The 26,231-nt window shown below is 47.7% G+C and overlaps 2 protein-coding genes across 4 annotated transcripts in view; both read left to right on the top strand.

The window, feature by feature from the left end:
* The window catches only part of LOC129842527 (uroporphyrinogen-III synthase-like), a 31,381-nt gene extending 28,889 nt beyond the window's left edge, over window positions 1-2,492 (top strand). For all 3 annotated transcript variants that reach the window (XM_055911104.1, XM_055911105.1, XM_055911106.1), the window contains 4 exons: window positions 1,423-1,506; window positions 1,643-1,728; window positions 1,851-1,949; window positions 2,074-2,492. In XM_055911104.1, the coding sequence (XP_055767079.1) occupies window positions 1,423-1,506; window positions 1,643-1,728; window positions 1,851-1,949; window positions 2,074-2,196 (392 nt within the window). In that variant the 3' untranslated portion in view covers window positions 2,197-2,492. The remainder of the gene's footprint in view (window positions 1-1,422; window positions 1,507-1,642; window positions 1,729-1,850; window positions 1,950-2,073) is intronic.
* A 1,337-nt stretch (window positions 2,493-3,829) lies between these two features.
* Window positions 3,830-20,729, top strand: LOC129842534 (mucin-2-like; the record flags this gene model as incomplete). Its single annotated transcript, XM_055911111.1, has 5 exons — window positions 3,830-4,880; window positions 13,755-17,826; window positions 18,947-19,099; window positions 19,502-19,641; window positions 20,490-20,729. Coding segments are annotated over exons 1-5 (4,941 nt in total), but the record flags the coding sequence as incomplete, so codon positions are not given.
* Between the last annotated feature and the right edge of the window lie 5,502 nt (window positions 20,730-26,231).

Genomic DNA, 26,231 nt, shown 5'->3' on the forward strand with positions numbered 1-26,231 from the left:
TTGAAATAAAAGATCCTAGATATTTTCCAAATGCACAAAAAGCTTATTTCTCTCAAATTTTGTGCACACATTTGTTTACTTGCCTGTTAGGGAACATTTCTCCGTTGCCACGGAAACCCAGTTTTGTCACACAGCACAATGCCACAGATGTCTCAAGTTTTGAGGGAACGTGCAATTTATTTATTTTATTTTTTTATTTTACCTTTATTTAACTAGGCAAGCCAGTTAAGAACAAATTCTTATTTTCAATGACGGCCTAGGAACAGTGGGTTAACTGCCTGTTCAGGGGCAGAACGACAGATTTGTACCTTGTCAGCTCGGGGATTTGAACTTGCAACCTTTCGGTTACTAGTCCAACGCTCTAACCACTAGGCTACCCTGCCGCCTGCAGGAATGCTGACTGCAGGAATGTCCACCAGAGCTGTTGCCAGATAATTTAATGTTAATTTCTCTACCATAAGCCGCCTCCAGTGTTGTTTTAGAGAATTTGGCAGTACGTCCAACCGGCCTCACAAGCTCATCTGCGTGCACGTTATCCTCACCAGGGTCTTGTCCTGACTGCAGTTTGGCGTCATAATCGACTTCAGTGGGAAAATGCTCACGTTCGATGGCCACTGGCACGCTGGAGAAGTGTTCTCTTCAGGATGAATCCCGGTTTCAACTGTACCGGGCTGATGGCAGACAGAGTTGTGTGGGCGAGCAGTTTGCTGATGTCAACGTTGTGAACAGAGTGCCCCATTGTGGCGGTGGGGTTATGGTATGGGGCAGGCATAAGATACAGACAACGAACACAATTGCATTTTATCGATGGAAATTTGAATGCAGGGAGATACCGTGTTGAGATCCTGAGGTCCATTGTCGTGCCATTCATCAGTCAACATCACCTCATGTTTCAGCATGATAATGCACAGCACCATGTCACAAGGATCTGTACACATTTCCTGGAAGCTGAAAATGTCCCAGTTCTTCCACGGCCTACTGCATACTCACCACACATGTCACCTGTTTGAGCATGTTTGGGATGCTCTGGATCGACGTGTACGACAACGAGTTCCAGTTCCCACAAATATCCAGCAACTTCGCACAGCCATTGAAGAGGAGTGGGACAACATTCAACAAGCCACAATCAACATCCTGATCAACTCTATGTGAAGGAGATGTGTCGTGCTGCATAAGGAAAACGATGGTCACACCAGATACGGACTGGTTTTCTGATCCACGCCACTAACCTTTTTCTTTTAAAGGTATCTGCGACCAACAGATGCATACCTGTATTCCCAGTTATGTGAAATCCATAGATGAATTTATTTCAATTGACTGATTTCGTTTTATGAACTGTAACTCAGTAAAATCTTTGAAATTGTTGCATATTGTGTTTTATATTGAGCTAGCTAACATTAGCTACATTCTGGCTCGATATAGGAGAGGACACCAATATATTACCACTTCTCTTCCCCTGTGGTTCCATTAAAAGAGAAGTTTTACCTACTGCTCTGAGGGAAAACGGTAAGTTTCCTTTATTACGACTTACTTAAATGCATTATAACTCATATTTTTTAATACCCATGAATACTCTACTATATACAAGGTAGTATCTAATACCATAGGTGACATTCATTTCATGTTCGTTTGTTTTTTTTAGGAGTTCCTCTAGACACACTGATGGTTTATCAGACAGCTCAACATCCTGACCTGGAGAAGAACCTAAAGAACTATTTTACAGAGCAGGTACAGGAAGCGTCAACAAGCGGGACTTTTCCCCTCAAAACACTGTCCCGTATATCCGTTGTGATGTTGTTATCGTTCGGAAACAGTTATACACTCATGGTTTGGGGTCTGTCCACACACAGGGTGTTCCAGCCAGCATTGCTTTTTTCAGCCCGTCGGGAGTCAAGTTTTGTTTGGAAACGGTGAGACGACTGTCAGGTGAACAACTGAAGCAGATCAAGGTAAAAAAAAACATTCCTTTTTTTCCCCCGATGTAACTTTAAGTGACTGTGGATATCTTCTTAGAGCTTGTGATTGCTATTATACTGCCAATACAATTGAACTTAATGTTGTGTTGTCTTCCAGTTTGCAGCCATAGGACCCACCACAGCAGATGCCATGACAGCAGAGGGGCTATCGGTCAGCTGCTCCGCAGACAAACCTACAGCTGAGCACCTAGCCACAGGGATAGCAAAGGCTCTACAGTGACAGACTGACGAGACAGACCACAAACCAACCTGAAAACGTGATCCGTCCCCCCATCACTTTCTCAATCAACCTCTGTGAAATGGATTGTGGTATTGCATTCTTTGGGATTGATTTATCTCTGTGAAGTATTTGCTATTATTTGTGGCTTTTTTATGTCATATTTTGATCCCGTTAACCATCTGTATATTTATTATATTGTCATGTGTTGTTGTGCACCAGATATTGTAATGCTTTATGCCTATTTGTTGACACTGAATGTATCAAATCATGCTCTTATAAACTTGTGAATATACTGAGCTGATGGAAGTATTGTTTTTATGGTAAAACATTGAGACAATTATTTTATTGTGCCACACTAGGCAGGTAGCCTAGTGGTTAGTGTTTAATCCCCTAGCTGACAGCTGACAAGGTAAACATCTGTCTTTCTGCCCCTGAACAAGGTAGTTAAACCGCTGTTCCCCGGTAGGCCTTCATTGTAAATAAGAATTTATTCTGACTTGCCTAGTTAAATAAAGGTTAAATAAATATATATATATATATATATATATATATATATATATATATATATATATATATATATATATATATATATATATATATATATATGAAAAAGGAGCACACATTGATATATATATACACTGCTCAAAAAAATTAAGGGAACACTTAAACAACACAATGTAACTCCAAGTCAATCACACTTCTGTGAAATCAAACTGTCCACTTAGGAAGCAACACTGATTGACAATAAATTGCACATGCTGTTGTGCAAATGGAATAGACAAAAGGTGGAAATTATAGGCAATTAGCAAGACACCCCCAAAAAAGGAGTGATTCTACAGGTGGTGACCACTTCTCAGTTCCTATGCTTCCTGGCTGATGTTTTGGTCACTTTTGAATGCTGGCGGTGCTCTCACTCTAGTGGTAGCATGAGACGGAGTCTACAACCCACACAAGTGGCTCAGGTAGTGCAGTTCATCCAGGATGGCACATCAATGCAAGCTGTGGCAAGAAGGTTTGCTGTGTCTGTCAGCGTAGTGTCCAGAGCATGGAGGTGCTACCAGGAGACAGGCCAGTACATCAGGAGACGTGGAGGAGGCCGTAGGAGGGCAACAACCCAGCAGCAGGACCTCTACCTCCGCCTTTGTGCAAGGAGGTGCACTGCCAGCAGAACGTTCTCCACGGCGTCTCCAGACTCTGTCACGTCTGTCTCATGTGCTCAGTGTGAACCTGCTTTCATCTGTGAAGAGCACAGGGCGCCAGTGGCGAATTTGCCACTCTTGGTGTTCTCTGGCAAATGCCAAACGTCTTGCACGGTGTTGGGCTGTAAGCACAACCCCCACCTGTGGACGTCGGGCCCTCATACCACCCTCATGGAGTCTGTTTCTGACCGTTTGAGCAGACACATGCACATTTGTGGCCTGCTGGAGGTCATTTTGCAGGGCGCTGGCAGTGCACCTTATTGCACAAAGGCGGAGGTAGCGGTCCTGCTGCTGGGTTGTTGCCCTCCTATGGCCTCCTCCACGTCTCCTGATGTACTGGCCTGTCTCCTGGTAGCGCCTCCATGCTCTGGACACTACGCTGACAGACACAGCAAACCTTCTTGCCACAGCTCGCATTGATGTGCCATCCTGGATGAACTGCACTACCTGAGCCACTTGTGTGGGTTGTAGACTCCGTCTCATGCTACCACTAGAGTGAGAGCACCGCCAGCATTCAAAAGTGACCAAAACATCAGCCAGGAAGCATAGGAACTGAGAAGTGGTCTGTGGTCACCACCTGCAGAATCACTCCTTTTTTGGGGGTGTCTTGCTAATTGCCTATAATTTCAACCTTTTGTCTATTCCATTTGCACAACAGCATGTGAAATTTATTGTCAATCAGTGTTGCTTCCTAAGTGGACAGTTTGATTTCACAGAAGTGTGATTGACTTGGAGTTACATTGTGTTGTTTAAGTGTTCCCTTTATTTTTTTGAGCAGTGTATATATATATGAAAAAGGAGCACACATTGAACAATTAGTGCATGGCTTTAACAATATGTTGAAATGGTGATAATTGATTTATTTATGGTCGTTTTTTTTAAAACAATAAATCGAGCTGGGGGGAGAGACGCGCGCCATGCGTTCCAAACAGGTGTTGTTCCTGGGCGGGAGTCGCGTGGCTATTTTCCCGCCCTTGACTGTCGGAGATGAAAGGCCAACAGTTAAAACCGCCCCGTATCCATTAGTAACCAGTATCCATTAGTAACCAGTGAAGCGTTAGTCACACATTTGGTCGACATTTTATTTAGCAGCCGCTTTAAATAGAAGAGATGTTTACCTTTCACAGCTAAGTGCGTATTGCGAGTCAAATGTACTTTATTGAAGTGTCGATACTCTGTAAAACTTCAAAGTGTGTCACGTTAAAGGGCGTAACTTTGGAAAAGAGCCTTTATATTTTGGTTGAGGACAAGATTCGCTCTTCAGTGGGTCATTATCTCTCTCTCCCCCCCCAGCAAACTGACCCGTGTCAAGACACACCGCAACAACCCACGATGCTGACTTTACTCCAGCTGATAAATGTATTATTGTTGACCAGCATTGGCTCCACTGATGCAGAGAAACTCTTCCACAGTCGGGATCATTCCGATCTACAGATCTCCTCCTCTCACCAGGCTGAGTTCATAACAGACAAGGATACTGCAGAGGTAAAACTTTATTTCTCTCTCTCTCTCCAAGTGATCAGTATTTTATTAGGTGCAAATGTGATGTTCAGCTATTCAACATATGGCAGATTATACTGTCTGGCAGATTATACATTCAAAAGGTCAGAGATGCCGATAAAGTTGTCCATAATGGTTAAGACTGTTTATGATGGATATTCTAATATATTCAGTAGCGGTTATAAAGGCGTTATGGATGTAAACATAAGCGTGAGGGTTTAACCCCATTACAAGACACGGAGGGTGTGCTGCACCAACATGGTTTAAATCCATTTTAGATTAGACCTAAACTAGATTTAGTAAATCTAGGTTTAAAATTCATCAGTGTTACACCACTTAATTTTAAAACTGGATTAGTTAATCTAAGGTTAAATCACTAAACTATGATCAGTGACAGGTGTCCTAATGGATTCACCATAGCAATATGTTGTAATTCTATGGAAACAGACCAGCACTGCTCATTGCAGGCTAGCCAGCAAAGTGACTTTTCACTTCAGGCTGAGGATGAAATTAATTGCACTTTTCTGTCAAATGACTTAGCTGGATAGTTGAGCATGATAAACCACAGGAGATAAAATTGTTAATCATAAAGAAAATAAAGGACATAAAAATGATTTACCCTGATATTTGATGAATCTAAAGCTCCTCCAGTGGCAGTTTAGATTTAATCCCAAAACTGAATTTAAATTCGTTTTTAAAACAATGGAGGAACAAGATTAAATTTGATCTTGGTTTGAGTTCTAAATTAAATTTAGTGTACAAGAAGGAATATATTGAACTATGATTATTGAAAACGAGGTTTAAAGTTCAATGCAACAACATCACTAGATAAACCTTGATTAAACCCAGTTTGAGTTAATCCATGTTGGTGCAATCCACCCTGAGTGAATCAAATAAAATCTTAACTAAAATGGGCCAAAGGTTGTAAGAGTGGAAACTACATACCTGATAGCATAGCTGCGATGGTCACCGCCTCGTTCACACAATCAAACTCACAGGACGCCAGCAGAGCCTTGGCCATCTGAGCGTCCAATGGCAACTCAGAGATTATGATCCCGATCTCTGATAGGTTCCCATTGTCGTCCAATGCCGCGAGGTAATCCAGCTCCTCTAGCGACTGCATCAGACCCTCTGGATCTGGGTTGGAAGTAGACAACTTAGATAATAGATAATAAAAGACAAGATCTGGATAGGAAGTAGATCATCCTAGACTGGTAGCCAGACTAGTGGAATATTATCTAAACATACTGGTAGCCAGACTAGTGGAATGTTATCTAAACAGACTGGTACCCAGACTAGAGGACTGGTACCCAGACTAGTGGAATATTATCTAAACATACTGGTAGCCAGACTAGAGGAATGTTATCTAAACAGACTGGTAGCCAGACTAGTGGAATGTTATCTAAACAGACTGGTACCCAGACTAGAGGACTGGTACCCAGACTAGAGGACTGGTACCCAGACTAGAGGACTGGTACCCAGACTAGAGGACTGGTACCCAGACTAGAGGAATGTTATCTAAACAGACTGGTACCCAGACTAGAGGACTGGTACCCAGACTAGAGGACTGGTACCCAGACTAGAGGACTGGTACCCAGACTAGAGGACTGGTACCCAGACTAGTGGAATGTTATCTAAACAGACTGGTAACCAGACTAGAGGAATGTTATCTAAACAGACTGGTACCCAGACTAGAGGACTGGTACCCAGACTAGAGGACTGGTACCCAGACTAGAGGACTGGTAACCAGACTAGAGGACTGGTAACCAGACTAGAGGACTGGTAACCAGACTAGAGGACTGGTACCCAGACTAGAGGACTGGTAACCAGACTAGAGGAATGTTATCTAAACAGACTGGTACCCAGACTAGAGGACTGGTACCCAGACTAGAGGACTGGTACCCAGACTAGAGGACTGGTACCCAGACTAGAGGACTGGTACCCAGACTAGAGGAATGTTATCTAAACAGACTGGTACCCAGACTAGAGGAATGTTATCTAAACAGACTGGTACCCAGACTAGAGGACTGGTACCCAGACTAGAGGACTGGTACCCAGACTAGAGGACTGTTACCCAGACTAGAGGACTGGTACCCAGACTAGAGGACTGGTACCCAGACTAGAGGACTGGTACCCAGACTAGAGGACTGGTACCCAGATTAGAGGACTGGTACCCAGACTAGAGGAATGTTATCTAAACAGACTGGTCCTCAGACTAGAGGACTGGTACCCAGACTAGTAGAATGTTATCTAAACAGACTGGTAACCAGACTAGAGGACTGGTACCCAGACTAGAGGACTGGTACCCAGACTAGAGGACTGGTACCCAGACTAGTGGAATGTTATCTAAACAGACTGGTACCCAGACTAGAGGACTGGTACCCAGACTAGAGGACTGGTACCCAGACTAGAGGACTGGTACCCAGACTAGAGGACTGGTACCCAGACTAGAGGAATGTTATCTAAACAGACTGGTACCGAGACTAGAGGACTGGTACCCAGACTAGAGGACTGGTACCCAGACTAGAGGAATGTTATCTAAACAGACTGGTACCCAGACTAGAGGAATATTATATAAACAGACTGGTACCCAGACTAGAGGACTGGTACCCAGACTAGAGGACTGGTACCCAGACTAGAGGAATGTTATCTAAACAGACTGGTACCCAGACTAGAGGACTGGTACCCAGACTAGAGGACTGTTACCCAGACTAGAGGACTGGTACCTAGACTAGAGGACTGGTACCCAGACTGGAGGACTGGTACCCAGACTAGAGGACTGTTACCCAGACTAGAGGACTGGTACCCAGACTAGAGGACTGGTACCCAGACTAGTGGAATGTTATCTAAACAGACTGGTACCCAGACTGGAGGACTGGTACCCAGACTAGAGGACTGGTACCCAGACTAGAGGACTGGTACCCAGACTAGTGGAATGTTATCTAAACAGACTGGTACCCAGACTAGAGGACTGGTAACCAGACTAGAGGAATGTTATCTAAACAGACTGGTACCCAGACTAGAGGACTGGTACCCAGACTAGAGGACTGGTAACCAGACTAGAGGACTGGTACCCAGACTAGTGGAATGTTATCTAAACAGACTGGTACCCAGACTAGAGGAATGTTATCTAAACAGACTGGTACCCAGACTAGAGGACTGGTACCCAGACTAGAGGACTGGTACCCAGACTAGAGGACTGGTACCCAGACTAGAGCTCTGGTACCCAGACTAGAGGACTGGTACCCAGACTAAAGGACTGGTACCCAGACTAGAGGACTGGTACCCAGACTAGAGGAATGTTATCTAAACAGACTGGTACCCAGACTAGAGGACTGGTACCCAGACTAGTGGAATGTTATCTAAACAGACTGGTAACCAGACTAGAGGACTGGTACCCAGACTAGAGGACTGGTACCCAGACTAGAGGACTGGTACCCAGACTAGTGGAATGTTATCTAAACAGACTGGTACCCAGACTAGAGGACTGGTACCCAGACTAGAGGACTGGTACCCAGACTAGAGGACTGGTACCCAGACTAGAGGACTGGTACCCAGACTAGAGGACTGGTACCCAGACTAGAGGAATGTTATCTAAACAGACTGGTACCGAGACTAGAGGACTGGTACCCAGACTAGAGGACTGGTACCCAGACTAGAGGAATGTTATCTAAACAGACTGGTACCCAGACTAGAGGAATATTATCTAAACAGACTGGTACCCAGACTAGAGGACTGGTACCCAGACTAGAGGACTGGTACCCAGACTAGAGGAATGTTATCTAAACAGACTGGTACCCAGACTAGAGGACTGGTACCCAGACTAGAGGACTGTTACCCAGACTAGAGGACTGGTACCCAGACTAGAGGACTGGTACCCAGACTGGAGGACTGGTACCCAGACTAGAGGACTGTTACCCAGACTAGAGGACTGGTACCCAGACTAGAGGACTGGTACCCAGACTAGTGGAATGTTATCTAAACAGACTGGTACCCAGACTGGAGGACTGGTACCCAGACTAGAGGACTGGTACCCAGACTAGAGGACTGGTACCCAGACTAGTGGAATGTTATCTAAACAGACTGGTACCCAGACTAGAGGACTGGTAACCAGACTAGAGGAATGTTATCTAAACAGACTGGTACCCAGGCTAGAGGACTGGTACCCAGACTAGAGGACTGTTACCCAGACTAGAGGACTGGTACCCAGACTAGAGGACTGGTACCCAGACTAGAGGAATGTTATCTAAACAGACTGGTACCCAGACTAGAGGACTGGTACCCAGACTAGAGGACTGGTACCCAGACTAGAGGACTGGTACCCAGACTAGAGGACTGGTACCCAGACTAGAGGAATGTTATCTAAACAGACTGGTACCCAGACTAGAGGACTGGTACCCAGACTAGAGGAATGTTATCTAAACAGACTGGTACCCAGACTAGAGGAATGTTATCTAAACAGACTGGTACCCAGACTAGAGGACTGGTACCCAGACTAGAGGACTGGTACCCAGACTAGAGGACTGGTACCCAGACTAGAGGACTGGTACCCAGACTAGAGGACTGGTACCCAGACTAGAGGACTGGTACCCAGACTAGAGGAATGTTATCTAAACAGACTGGTACCCAGACTAGAGGACTGGTACCCAGACTAGAGGACTGGTACCCAGACTAGAGGACTGGTACCCAGACTAGAGGACTGGTACCCAGACTAGAGGACTGGTACCTAGACTAGAGGAATGTTATCTAAACAGACTGGTACCCAGACTAGAGGACTGGTACCCAGACTAGAGGACTGGTACCCAGACTATTGGACTGGTACCCAGACTAGAGGACTGGTAACCAGACTAGAGGACTGGTACCCAGACTAGAGGAATGTTATCTAAACAGACTGGTACCCAGACTAGAGGACTGGTACCCAGACTAGAGGAATGTTATCTAAACAGACTGGTACCCAGACTAGAGGACTGGTACCCAGACTAGAGGACTGGTACCCAGACTAGTGGAATGTTATCTAAACATAGTGGTAACCAGACTAGTGGAATGTTATCTAAACATAGTGGTACCCAGACTAGTGGAATGTTATCTAAACATAGTGGTAACCAGACTAGAGGACTGGTACCCAGACTAGAGGACTGGTACCCAGACTAGAGGACTGGTACCCAGACTAGTGGAATGTTATCTAAACAGACTGGTAACCAGACTAGAGGAATGTTATCTAAACAGACTGGTACCCAGACTAGAGGACTGGTACCCAGACTAGAGGACTGGTACCCAGACTAGAGGACTGGTACCCAGACTAGAGGACTGGTACCCAGACTAGTGGAATGTTATCTAAACAGACTGGTACCCAGACTAGAGGAATGTTATCTAAACAGACTGGTACCCAGACTAGAGGACTGGTACCCAGACTAGAGGACTGGTATCCAGACTAGAGGAATGTTATCTAAACAGACTGGTACCCAGACTGGAGGACTGGTACCCAGACTAGAGGACTGGTACCCAGACTAGAGGAATGTTATCTAAACAGACTGGTACCCAGACTAGAGGACTGGTACCCAGACTAGAGGACTGGTACCCAGACTAGAGGAATTTTATCTAAACAGACTGGTACCCAGACTAGAGGACTGGTACCCAGACTAGAGGACTGGTACCCAGACTAGAGGACTGGTACCCAGACTAGTGGAATGTTATCTAAACAGACTGGTACCCAGACTAGAGGACTGGTAACCAGACTAGAGGACTGGTACCCAGACTAGTGGAATGTTATCTAAACAGACTGGTACCCAGACTAGAAGACTGGTACCCAGACTAGAGGACTGGTACCCAGACTAGAGGACTGGTACCCAGACTAGTGGAATGTTATCTAAACAGACTGGTACCCAGACTAGAGGACTGGTACCCAGACTAGAGGACTGGTACCCAGACTAGAGGACTGGTACCCAGACTAGTGGAATGTTATCTAAACATAGTGGTAACCAGACTAGTGGAATGTTATCTAAACAGACTGGTACCCAGACTAGAGGACTGGTACCCAGACTAGAGGACTGGTACCCATACTAGAGGACTGGTACCCAGACTAGAGGACTGGTACCCAGACTAGTGGAATGTTATCTAAACAGACTGGTACCCAGACTAGAGGACTGGTACCCAGACTAGAGGACTGGTACCCAGACTAGAGGAATGTTATCTAAACAGACTGGTTCCCAGACTAGAGGACTGGTACCCAGACTAGAGGACTGGTACCCAGACTAGAGGACTGGTACCCAGCCTAGAGGACTGGTACCCAGACTAGAGGACTGTTATCTAAACAGACTGGTACCCAGACTAGAGGACTGGTACCCAGACTAGAGGACTGGTACCCAGACTAGAGGAATGTTATCTAAACAGACTGGTACCCAGACTAGAGGACTGGTACCCAGACTAGAGGACTGGTACCCAGACTAGAGGACTGGTACCCAGACTAGTGGAATGTTATCTAAACAGACTGGTACCCAGACTAGAGGACTGGTACCCAGACTAGAGGACTGGTACCCAGACTAGAGGACTGGTACCCAGACTTGTGGAATGTTATCTAAACATAGTGGTAACCAGACTAGTGGAATGTTATCTAAACAGACTGGTACCCAGACTAGAGGACTGGTACCCAGACTAGAGGACTGGTACCCAGACTAGAGGACTGGTACCCAGACTAGAGGACTGGTACCCAGACTAGAGGACTGGTACCCAGACTAGAGGAATGTTATCTAAACAGACTCGTACCCAGACTAGAGGACTGGTACCCAGACTAGTGGAATGTTATCTAAACAGACTGGTACCCAGACTAGAGGACTGGTACCCAGACTAGAGGACTGGTACCCAGACTAGAGGACTGGTACCCAGACTAGAGGAATGTTATCTAAACAGACTGGTACCCAGACTAGAGGACTGGTACCCAGACTAGAGGAATGTTATCTAAACAGACTGGTACCCAGACTAGAGGACTGGTACCCAGACTAGAGGACTGGTACCCAGACTAGAGGACTGGTACCCAGACTAGAGGACTGGTACCCAGACTAGAGGAATGTTATCTAAACAGACTGGTACCCAGACTAGAGGAATGTTATCTAAACAGACTGGTACCCAGACTAGAGGACTGGTACCCAGACTAGAGGACTGGTACCCAGACTAGAGGACTGGTACCCAGACTAGAGGAATGTTATCTAAACAGACTGGTACCCAGACTAGAGGACTGGTACCCAGACTAGAGGACTGGTACCCAGACTAGAGGACTGGTACCCAGACTAGAGGACTGGTACCCAGACTAGAGGACTGGTACCCAGACTAGAGGACTGGTACCCAGACTAGAGGACTGGTACCCAGACTAGTGGAATGTTATCTAAACAGACTGGTACCCAGACTAGAGGACTGGTACCCAGACTAGAGGACTGGTACCCAGACTAGAGGACTGGTACCCAGACTAGTGGACTGGTACCCAGACTAGAGGACTGGTACCCAGACTAGAGGAATGTTATCTAAACAGACTGGTACCCAGACTAGAGGACTGGTACCCAGACTAGTGGAATGTTATCTAAACATAGTGGTAACCAGACTAGTGGAATGTTATCTAAACATAGTGGTACCCAGACTAGAGGACTGGTACCCAGACTAGAGGACTGGTACCCAGACTAGAGGACTGGTACCCAGACTAGAGGACTGGTACCCAGACTAGAGGACTGGTACCCAGACTAGTGGAATGTTATCTAAACAGACTGGTACCCAGACTAGAGGACTGGTACCCAGACTAGAGGACTGGTACCCAGACTAGAGGAATGTTATCTAAACAGACTGGTACCCAGACTAGAGGACTGGTACCCAGACTAGAGGAATGTTATCTAAACAGACTGGTACCCAGACTAGAGGACTGGTACCCAGACTAGAGGACTGGTACCCAGGCTAGAGGACTGGTACCCAGACTAGAGGACTGGTACCCAGACTAGAGGAATGTTATCTAAACAGACTGGTACCCAGACTAGTGGAATGTTATCTAAACAGACTGGTACCCAGACTAGAGGACTGGTACCCAGACTAGAGGACTGGTACCCAGACTAGAGGACTGGTACCCAGACTAGAGGAATGTTATCTAAACAGACTGGTACCCAGACTAGAGGACTGGTACCCAGACTAGAGGAATGGTACCCAGGCTAGAGGACTGGTACCCAGACTAGTGGAATGTTATCTAAACAGACTGGTACCCAGACTAGAGGACTGGTACCCAGACTAGAGGACTGGTACCCAGGCTAGAGGACTGGTACCCAGACTAGAGGACTGGTACCCAGACTAGAGGACTGGTACCCAGACTAGAGGAATGTTATCTAAACAGACTGGTACCCAGACTAGAGGACTGGTACCCAGACTAGAGGACTGGTACCCAGACTAGAGGACTGGTACCCAGACTAGAGGAATGTTATCTAAACAGACTGGTACCCAGACTAGAGGACTGGTACCCAGACTAGAGGACTGTTACCCAGACTAGTGGAATGTTATCTAAACAGACTGGTACCCAGACTAGAGGACTGGTACCCAGACTAGAGGACTGGTACCCAGACTAGAGTACTGGTACCCAGACTAGTGGAATGCTATCTAAACAGACTGGAACCCAGACTAGAGGACTGGTACCCAGACTAGAGGACTGGTACCCAGACTAGAGGAATGTTATCTAAACAGACTGGAACCCAGACTAGAGGACTGGTACCTAGACTAGAGGACTGGTACCCAGACTAGAGGACTGGTACCCAGACTAGGTTATTACACCATTACCTGTAGGATGTTCTAGAGGTGTTTGTTCTACAAGCTGTTTTAACCACATGCCATTTCCAGCTCTTTCTCTCAAGGTATGGCTTCATAAGACCAGTGAACTGGGAGGAGCTCCAGTTTGAAGAATCAACAGGCATTTCTAACGATGAAGACTTTCCTGGCGAGGAAGACCTATCTGGGATACAGGAGGGAGACTCATCGTTGTCACGTGCAGAGACTGATGATGGCGATGATGATGAAGACTCTCCAAATCCCACTGAAAGCCAAGCCTTCATCTCAGCTCTCAGAGAGTTCCAGATGGTGTCCGGCTTGTCTGTCACAGGGCTGTTTGATGACGCCACCAAGGCTGCCATGAACAAGCCTAGATGTGGGGTCCCGGATAAGGAGACTGATGATGCTACTGATGAAGTACACAACTCCACCAACTCAGCACTTGGAATCAACACAGACACCTCGCTAACTAAGAACACAGACACCTCGCTAACTAAGAACACAGCCACCTCGCTAACTAAGAACACAGCCACCTCGCTAACTAAGAACACAGACACCTCGCTAACTAAGAACACAGACACCTCGCTAACTAAGAACACAGACACCTCGCTAACTAAGAACACAGACAACTCGCTAACTAAGAACACAGACACCTCGCTAACTAAGAACACAGACACCTCGCTAACTAAGAACACAGCCACCTCGCTAACTAAGAACACAGACACCTCGCTAACTAAGAACACAGCCACCTCGCTAACTAAGAACACAGCCACCTCGCTAACTAAGAACACAGACACCTCGCTAACTAAGAACACAGCCACCTCGCTAACTAAGAACACAGCCACCTCGCTAACTAAGAACACAGCCACCTCGCTAACTAAGAACACAGACACCTCGCTAACTAAGAACACAGACACCTCGCTAACTAAGAACACAGACACCTCGCTAACTAAGAACACAGACACCTCGCTAACTAAGAACACAGACACCTCGCTAACTATGAACACAGACACCTCGCTAACTAAGAACACAGCCACCTCGCTAACTAAGAACACAGCCACCTCGCTAACTAAGAACACAGACACCTCGCTAACTATGAACACAGACACCTCGCTAACTAAGAACACAGACACCTCAGAATACTCTAACAAAACATTCAGTGGTGTTTTAAATGGCTCTGCTACTAATTACACAGGGGACATTAGCATATTCACTGACCTTTCTAATGGCACTGATGGAAACTATACAGAGACTGACAATACATTCAGTGACATTTTTAATAGCACTATTAGTACCTACAAAGATGACATATCTGCCAGTAGCACAACAGAATATTATGACCCAGTAGGTGATACTCTCAATGGTTCTGCTATAAACAACACAGGGAATAACAGCAACACACACAGTCACACAGTGAACAACCCTACCACTGCTACTGACAGACCTCATCAGAGCCCTCTTCCTACCACTGCTACTGACAGACCTCATCAGAGCCCTCTTCCTACCACTGCTACTGATAGACCTCATCAGACCCCTCTTCCTACCATTGCTACTGACAGACCTCATCAGAGTCCTCCTCCTGCCACTGCTACTGACAGACCTCATCAGAGCCCTCCTCCTACCACTGCTACTGATAGACCTCATCAGAGCCCTCCTACCACTGCTACTGACAGACCTCATCAGAGCCCTCTTCCTACCACTGCTACTGACAGACCTCATCAGAGTCCTCCTCCTGCCACTGCTACTGACAGACCTCATCAGAGCCCTCCTCTTACCACTGCTACTGATAGACCTCATCAGAGCCCTCCTCCTACCACTTCTACTGACAGACCTCATCAGAGCCCTCCTCCTACCACTGCTACTGACAGACCTCATTGGAACCCTCTTCCTACCACTGCTACTGACAGACCTCATCGGAGCCCTCCTCCTACCACTGCTACTGATAGACCTCATCAGAGCCAGAACCCTCCTCCTACCACTGCTACTGATAGACCTCATCAGAGTCCTCCTCCTACCAATGCTACTGATAGACCTCATCAGAGCCCTCCTCCTACCACTTCTACTGACAGACCTCATCAGAGCCCTCCTCCTACCACTGCTACTGACAGACCTCATTGGAACCCTCTTCCTACCACTGCTACTGACAGACCTCATCGGAGCCCTCCTCCTACCACTGCTACTGATAGACCTCATCAGAGCCAGAACCCTCCTCCTACCACTGCTACGGATAGACCTCATCAGAGTCCTCCTCCTACCAATGCTACTGACAGACCTCATCAGACCCCTCCTCCTACCACTGCTACTGATAGACCTCATCAGAGTCCTCCTCATGCCACTGCGACTGACAGACCTCATCGGAGCCCTCCTCCTACCACTGCTACTGACAGACCTCATCAGAGCCCTCCTCCTACCACTGCTAATGACAGACCTCATCAGAGCCCTCTTCCTACCACTGCTACTGATAGACCTCATCAGAGTCCTCTTCCTACCACTGCTACTGATAGACCTCATCAGAGCCCTCCTCCTACCACTTTTACTGACAGACCTCATCAGAGCCCTCCTCCTACCACTGCTACTGATAGACCTCATCAGAGCCCTCTTCCTACCACTGCTACTGATAGACCTCATCAGAGCCCTCCTCCTACCACTGCTACTGATAGACCTCATCAGAGTCCTCCTCCTGCCACTGCTACTGACAGACCTCATCAGAGTCCTCCTCCTGCCACTTCTACTGACAGACCTCATCAGAGCCCTCCTCCTACCACTGCTACTGATAGACCTCATCAGAGCCCTCCTACCACTGCTACTGACAGACCTCATCAGAGCCCTCTTCCTACCACTGCTACTGACAGACCTCATCAGAGTCCTCCTCCTGCCACTGCTACTGACAGACCTCATCAGAGCCCTCCTCCTACCACTGCTACTGATAGACCTCATCAGAGCCCTCCTCCTACCACTTCTACTGACAGACCTCATCAGAGCCCTCCTCCTACCACTGCTACTGACAGACCTCATCAGAGCCCTCTTCCTACCACTGCTACTGACAGACCTCATCAGAGCCCTCTTCCTCCAACTGCTACTGACAGACCTCATCAGAGCCCTCCTCCTACCACTGCTACTGACAGACCTCATCAGAGCCCTCCTCCTACCACTGCTACTGACAGACCTCATCAGAGCCCTCCTCCTACCACTTCTACTGACAGACCTCATCAGAGCCCTCCTCCTACCACTGCTACTGACAGACCTCATCAGAGCCCTCCTCCTACCACTGCTACTGACAGACCTCATCGGAGCCCTCCTCCTACCACTGCTACTGATAGACCTCATCAGAGTCCTCCTCCTACCACCGCTACTGATAGACCTCATCAGAGCCCTCCTCCTACCACTTTTACTGACAGACCTCATCGGAGCCCTCCTCCTACCACTGCTACTGATAGACCTCATCAGAGTCCTCCTCCTACCACTGCTACTTATAGACCTCATCAGAGCCCTCTTCCTCCAACTGCAACTGACAGACCTCATCAGAGCCCTCCTCCTACCACTGCTACTGACAGACCTCATCAGAGTCAGAGCTCTCCTCCTACCACTGCTACTGACAGACCTCATCAGCGTCAGAACCCTCCTCCTACCACTGCTACTGACAGACCTCATCAGCGTCAGAACCCTCCTCCTACCACTGCTACTGACAGACCTCATCAGCGTCAGAGCCCTCCTACCACTGCTACTGATAGACCTCATCAGCGTCAGAACCCTCCTCCTACCACTGCTACTGACAGACCTCATCACCGTCAGAGCCCTCCTACCACTGCTACTGACAGACCTCATCAGCGTCAGAGCCCTCCTCCTACCACTGCTAATGACAGACCTCATCGGAACCCTCTTCCTACCACTGCTACTGACAGACCTCATCGGAACCCTCGTCCTACCACTGCTACTGACAGACCTCATCAGAGCCCTCCTCCTACCACTGCTAATGACAGACCTCATCAGAGCCCTCCTCCTACCACTGCTAATGACAGACCTCATCAGCATCAGATCCGCATGGCCTCACTGCTGTCTAAGCGGAGGCAGAAGAGACATGTGGGGAAACGTGCATGGGGAAACATGGCATTCTCCAAAATGGTGCTGAAGTGGAGGCTGATAGGTGAGAGTTACTATGAGGCTGATAGGTGAGGGTTACTATGAGGCTGATAGGTGAGGGTTACTATGAGGCTGATAGGTAAGGGTTCATATTAGGCTGATAGGTGAGGGTTACTATGAGGCTGATAGGTGAGGGTTACTATGAGGCTGATAGGTAAGGGTTAATATGAGGCTGATAGGTAAGGGTTAATATGAGGCTGATAGGTGAGGGTTACTATGAGGCTGATAGGTGAGGGTTACTATGAGGCTGATAGGTGAGGGTTACTATGAGGCTGATAGGTGAGGGTTACTATGACGCTGATAGGTGAGGGTTACTATGAGGCTGATAGGTGAGGGTTACTATGAGGCTGATAGTTGAGGGTTACTATGAGGCTGATAGGTGAGGGTTACTATGAGGCTGATAGGTGAGGGTTACTATGAGGCTGATAGGTGAGGGTTACTATGAGGCTGATAGGTGAGGGTTACTATGACGCTGATAGGTGAGGGTTACTATGAGGCTGATAGGTGAGGGTTACTATGAGGCTGATAGGTGAGGGTTACTATGAGGCTGATAGGTGAGGGTTACTATGAGGCTGATAGGTGAGGGTTACTATGCGGCTGATAGGTGAGGGTTACTATGAGGCTGATAGGTGAGGGTTACTATGAGGCTGATAGGTGAGGGTTACTATGAGGCTGATAGGTGAGGGTTACTATGAGGCTGATAGGTCAGGGTTACTATGAGGCTGATAGGTGAGGGTTACTATGAGGCTGATAGGTGAGGGTTACTATGACGCTGATAGGTGAGGGTTACTATGAGGCTGATAGGTGAGGGTTACTATGAGGCTGATAGGTGAGGGTTACTATGAGGCTGATAGGTGAGGGCACTATGACGCTGATAGGTGAGGGTTACTTTGAGGCTGATAGGTGAGGGTTACTATGAGGCTGATAGGTGAGGGTTACTATGAGGCTGATAGGTGAGGGTTACTATGAGGCTGATCGGGGAGGATTACTATGAGGCTGATAGGGGAGGATTACATTTTAGAATCCAAGATGGCGTAGCAGTCAGACGTCTTTGTCCTGTCGAGTCCCTTGTATATATCTTTTTATATATTTTTCTTCGCATATCTTTTAAAAATAATTTCTAGGGGAGGGTTACAGCAGTCAGCTGACCATACAGGACCAGAGGCATATCATCAGCCTGGCCTTCAGGATGTGGAGCGAGGTGTGTCCTCTGGAGTTTGTAGAGGACACGTCCTCTCCCCTGGAGTTTGTAGACATCAGCCTGGGTTTTGGTACAGGTGGGTCTCGTATTAGCCTGGGTACCAGTCCATTTCTGCTAACATACCTATTCTTACCAGTCCCTGTAATGCAATGACACAGAGTACAAGGACTGGAATGTTAGCAAAAACAGACTGGTACCCAGTCTTGTCTCACATCCCTTGGTTTAGACAATATTACCTGTGTATTTGGGTTGAATTGAATGTTATGAACAAATTGCATCTATTCTAGCCTGGTCCCAGACCTGTATATGCTGTCTTGTTGCCAGCTGGTAGGGCAGCACAAACAGATCACGGACCAGGCTTTCATTTGACGATATCTTCCCTGAAAATCGGTCTTTAAAAAAAAATATATATCTTTACATTTAGTAGAGGCAATGACGATAGATAGTGTGTCCTTTTCGTTGTGTTTCAACCGTGCAGGGAGACACTTGGGATGCAACCAGAAGTTCGATGGTACTGGCCGAGAGTTTGCTCACGCCTGGTTCCTGGGAGACATTCACTTTGATGACGATGAACATTTTACTGCACCGAACACTGGCAGTGGGATCAGCCTGCTCAAAGTGAGTGTGGGACAGGATGTTTTGATTCTGATGGTTATCTGTAATATCTGATGGACTTGTGATTTGTGTTGTACCTGCCTGCCTTCCCTGCGTTCATTTATAAGACAAACTACATTTATGTAAATATTAGAAAACCCAGAAAACCTCAGGGCTGAGTGAGCACTATCAGGTAGGAGACAGGTAGCCTAGTGGTTAACTGTCAGGGCTGAGTGAGAACTATCAGGTAGCCTAGTGGTTAACTGTCAGGGCTGAGTGAGAACTATCAGGTAGGAGACAGGTAGCCTAGTGGTTAACTGTCAGGGCTGAGTGAGCACTATCAGGTAGCCTAGTGGTTAACTGTCAGGGCTGAGTGAGAACTATCAGGTAGCCTAGTGGTTAACTGTCAGGGCTGAGTGAGAACTATCAGGTAGCCTAGTGGTTAGATGTCAGGGCTGAGTGAGCACTATCAGGTAGGAGACAGGTAGCCTAGTGGTTAGATGTCAGGGCTGAGTGAGAACTATCAGGTAGCCTAGTGGTTAACTGTCAGGGCTGAGTGAGAACTATCAGGTAGCCTAGTGGTTAGATGTCAGGGCTGAGTGAGAACTATCAGGTAGCCTAGTGGTTAGATGTCAGGGCTGAGTGAGAACTATCAGGTAGCCTAGTGGTTAAATGTCATGGCTGAGTGGGCACTATCAGGTAGCCTAGTGGTTGGGCCAGTAACTGAAAAGTTTATGGTTTGAGTCCCCAAGTCGACAAGGTGAAAAAATCTGTCGGTGTGACCTTGAGCAAGGTACTTACCCCTAATTGCTCCTGTAAATTAGTCAACTGTAATTAACCCTGAATTCTACCGTTGTTTTTCCACCCGTCAGGTGGCAGTGCATGAGATAGGCCACGTCCTGGGCCTGCCTCACGTCTACAGTACTGGCTCCATTATGCAACCCAGTTACCTGCCCCAGGAATCAGGCTTCGAGATCAACTGGATGGACAGGAAGGCCATACAGCACCTCTATGGTAGGAGAGAGACACTGTATGTGAAAGTTGTGGAACAATTACCACCTAGTGGACGAAGTAGGAAAATACTACCTGCCTACCTACTTACACCTGTCTACCTACCTACACCTGTCTACCTACCTACCTACACCTGTCTACCTACCTACCTACACCTGTCTACCTACCTACACCTGTCTACCTACCTACCTACACCTGTCTACCTACCTACCTACACCTGTCTACCTACACCTGCCTACACCTGTCTACCTACCTACACCTACACCTGTCTACCTACCTACTTACACCTGTCTACCTACCTACACCTGTCTACCTACCTACCTACACCTGTCTACCTACCTACCTACACCTGTCTACCTACCTACACCTGTCTACCTACCTACCTACACCTGTCTACCTACCTACCTACACCTGTCTACCTACCTACACCTGTCTACCTACCTACACCTGTCTACCTACACCTACACCTGTCTACCTACCTACCTACACCTGTCTACCTACCTACCTACACCTGTCTACCTACCTACACCTGTCTACCTACCTACCTACACCTGTCTACCTACCTACCTACACCTGTCTACCTACCTACACCTGTCTACCTACACCTACACCTGTCTACCTACCTACACCTACACCTGTCTACCTACCTACCTACACCTGTCTACCTACCTACCTACACCTGTCTACCTACCTACACCTGTCTACCTACCTACCTACACCTGTCTACCTACCTACCTACACCTGTCTACCTACCTACCTACACCTGTCTACCTACCTACACCTGTCTACCTACCTACCTACACCTGTCTACCTACCTACACCTACACCTGTCTACCTACCTACCTACACCTGTCTACCTACCTACCTACACCTGTCTACCTACCTACCTACACCTGTCTACCTACCTACACCTGTCTACCTACCTACCTACACCTGTCTACCTACCTACACCTACACCTGTCTACCTACCTACCTACACCTGTCTACCTACCTACCTACACCTGTCTACCTACCTACCTACACCTGTCTACCTACCTACCTACACCTGTCTACCTACCTACCTACACCTGTCTACCTACCTACCTACACCTGTCTACCTACCTACCTACACCTGTCTACCTACACCTACACCTGTCTACCTACCTACACCTACACCTGTCTACCTACCTACCTACACCTGTCTACCTACCTACCTACACCTGTCTACCTACCTACCTACACCTGTCTACCTACCTACACCTGTCTACCTACACCTACACCTGTCTATCTACCTACACCTACACCTGTCTACCTACCTACCTACACCTGTCTACCTACCTACACCTGTCTACCTACCTACCTACACCTGTCTACCTACCTACCTACACCTGTCTACCTATCTACACCTGTCTACCTACCTACACCTGTCTACCTACACCTACACCTGTCTACCTACCTACACCTACACCTGTCTACCTACCTACCTACACCTGTCTACCTACTTACCTACACCTGTCTACCTACCTACACCTGTCTACCTACCTACCTACACCTGTCTACCTACCTACCTACACCTGTCTGCCTACCTACCTACACCTGTCTACCTACCTACACCTGTCTACCTACCTACCTACACCTGTCTACCTACCTACACCTACACCTGTCTACCTACCTACCTACACCTGTCTACCTACCTACCTACACCTGTCTACCTACCTACACCTGTCTACCTACCTACCTACACCTGTCTACCTACCTACACCTACACCTGTCTACCTACCTACCTACACCTGTCTACCTACCTACCTACACCTGTCTACCTACCTACCTACACCTGTCTACCTACCTACCTACACCTGTCTACCTACCTACCTACACCTGTCTACCTACACCTACACCTGTCTACCTACCTACACCTACACCTGTCTACCTACCTACCTACACCTGTCTACCTACCTACCTACACCTGTCTACCTACCTACCTACACCTGTCTACCTACCTACACCTGTCTACCTACAGCTACACCTGTCTATCTACCTACACCTACACCTTTCTACCTACCTACACCTACACCTGTCTACCTACCTACCTACACCTGTCTACCTACCTACCTACACCTGTCTACCTACCTACCTACACCTGTCTACCTACCTACACCTGTCTACCTACCTACACCTGTCTAACTACCTACACCTACACCTGTCTACCTACCTACACCTACACCTGTCTACCTACCTACCTACACCTGTCTACCTACCTACCTACACCTGTCTACCTACCTATACCTGTCTACCTACCTACACCTACACCTGTCTACCTACCTACACCTACACCTGTCTACCTACCTACACCTACACCTGTCTACCTACCTACACCTACACCTGTCTACCTACCCACCTACACCTGTCTACCTACCCACCTACACCTGTCTACCTACCTACCTACACCTGTCTACCTACCTACCTACACCTGTCTACCTACCTACACCTACACCTGTCTACCTACCTACCTACACCTGTCTACCTACCTACCTACCTACACCTGTCTACCTACCTACCTACACCTGTCTACCTACCTACCTACACCTGTCTACCTACCTACACCTACACCTGTCTACCTACCTACACCTACACCTGTCTACCTACCTACCTACACCTGTCTACCTACCTACCTACACCTGTCTACCTACCTACCTACACCTGTCTACCTACCTACCTACACCTGTCTACCTACCTACACCTACACCTGTCTACCTACCTACCTACACCTGTCTACCTACCTACACCTACACCTGTCTACCTACCTACCTACACCTGTCTACCTACCTACCTACACCTGTCTACCTACCTACACCTACACCTGTCTACCTACCTACACCTACACCTGTCTACCTACCTACCTACACCTGTCTACCTACCTACACCTACACCTGTCTACCTACCTACCTACACCTGTCTACCTACCTACCTACACCTGTCTACCTACCTACACCTGTCTACCTTCCTACACCTGTATACCTACCTACACCTACACCTGTCTACCTACCTACCTACACCTGTCTACCTGTCTACCTACCTACACCTGTCTACCTACCTACCTACACCTGTCTACCTACCTACACCTACACCTGTCTACCTACCTACCTACACCTGTCTACCTACCTACACCTACACCTGTCTACCTACCTACACCTACACCTGTCTACCTACCTACCTACACCTGTCTACCTACCTACCTACACCTGTCTACCTACCTACCTACACCTGTCTACCTACCTACCTACACCTGTCTACCTACCTACACCTACACCTGTCTACCTACCTACCTACCTACACCTGTCTACCTACCTACCTACCTACCTACCTACCTACCTACCTACACCTGTCTACCTACCTACCTACACCTGTCTACCTACCTACCTACACCTGTCTACCTACCTACCTACACCTGTCTACCTACCTACACCTACACCTGTCTACCTACCTACACCTACACCTGTCTACCTACCTACCTACACCTGTCTACCTACCTACCTACACCTGTCTACCTACCTACCTAAACCTGTCTACCTACCTACCTACACCTGTCTACCGACCTACACCTACACCTGTCTACCTACCTACCTACACCTGTCTACCTACCTACACCTGTCTACCTACCTACCTACACCTGTCTACCTACCTACACCTGTCTGACTACCTACACCTGTCTACCTACCTACACCTACACCTGTCTACCTACCTACACCTGTCTACCAACCTACACCTGTCTACCTACCTACACCTGTCTACCTACCTACCTACACCTGTCTACCTACCTACCTACACCTGTCTACCTACCTGCACCTGTCTACCTACCTACCTACACCTGTCTACCTACCTACACCTGTCTACCTACCTACACCTACACCTGTCTACCTACCTACCTACACCTGTCTACCTACCTACACCTGTCTACCTACCTACACCTGTCTACCTACCTACCTACACCTGTCTAACTACCTACCTACACCTGTCTACCTACCTACACCTGTCTACCTACCTACCTACACCTGTCTACCTACCTACCTACCTACACCTGTCTACCTACCTACCTACACCTGTCTACCTACCTGTCTACCTACCTACCTACACCTGTCTATCTACCTACCTACACCTGTCTACCTACCTACCTACACCTGTCTACCTACCTACCTACACCTGTCTACCTACATGTCTACCTACCTACCTACCTACACCTGTCTACCTACCTACACCTACACCTGTCTACCTACCTACCTACACCTGTCTACCTACCTACACCTGTCTACCTACCTACACCTGTCTACCTACCTACCTACACCTGTCTACCTACCTACACCTGTCTACCTACCTACCTACACCTCTCTACCTACCTACACCTGTCTACCTACCTACCTACACCTGTCTACCTACCTACCTACACCTGTCTACCTACCTGCCTACACCTGTCTACCTACCTACCTACACCTGTCTACCTACCTACCTACACCTGTCTACCTACCTGTCTACCTACCTACACCTGTCTACCTACCTACCTACACCTGTCTACCTACCTACACCTGTCTACCTGCCTACCTACACCTGTCTACCTACCTACACCTACACCTGTCTACCTACCTACACCTGTCTACCTACCTACCTACACTTGTCTACCTACCTACACCTGCCTACCTACCTACCTACACCTGTCTACCTACCTACCTACACCTGTCTACCTACCTACCTACACCTGTCTACCTACCTACACCTGTCTACCTACCTACCTACACCTGTCTACCTACCTACCTACACCTGTCTACCTACCTACCTACACCTGTCTACCTACCTACCTACACCTGTCTACCTACCTGTCTACCTACCTACACCTGTCTACCTACCTACCTACACCTGTCTACCTACCTACACCTGTCTACCTACCTACACCTGTCTACCTACCTACCTACACCTGTCTACCTACCTACACCTGTCTACCTACCTACCTACACCTGTCTACCTACCTACCTACACCTGTCTACCTACCTGTCTACCTACCTACACCTGTCTACCTACCTACCTACACCTGTCTACCTACCTACACCTGTCTACCTGCCTACCTACACCTGTCTACCTACCTACACCTACACCTGTCTACCTACCTACACCTGTCTACCTACCTACCTACACCTGTCTACCTACCTACACCTGCCTACCTACCTACCTACACCTGTCTACCTACCTACACCTGTCTACCTACCTACCTACACCTGTCTACCTACCTACACCTGTCTACCTACCTACCTACACCTGTCTACCTACCTACCTACACCTGTCCACCTGTCTACCTACCTACACCTGTCTACCTACCTACCTACACCTGTCTACCTACCTACCTACACCTGTCTACCTACCTACACCTGTCTACCTACCTACACCTGTCTACCTACCTACCTACACCTGTCTACCTACCTACACCTGTCTACCTACCTACCTACACCTGTCTACCTACCTACACCTGTCTGCCTACCTACCTACACCTGTCTACCTACCTACACCTGTCTACCTACCTACCTACACCTGTCTACCTACCTACCTACACCTGTCTACCTACCTACCTACACCTGTCT

This window comes from Salvelinus fontinalis, unplaced genomic scaffold, assembly GCF_029448725.1.
Source record: "Salvelinus fontinalis isolate EN_2023a unplaced genomic scaffold, ASM2944872v1 scaffold_0048, whole genome shotgun sequence".
Taxonomy (NCBI): domain Eukaryota; kingdom Metazoa; phylum Chordata; class Actinopteri; order Salmoniformes; family Salmonidae; genus Salvelinus; species Salvelinus fontinalis.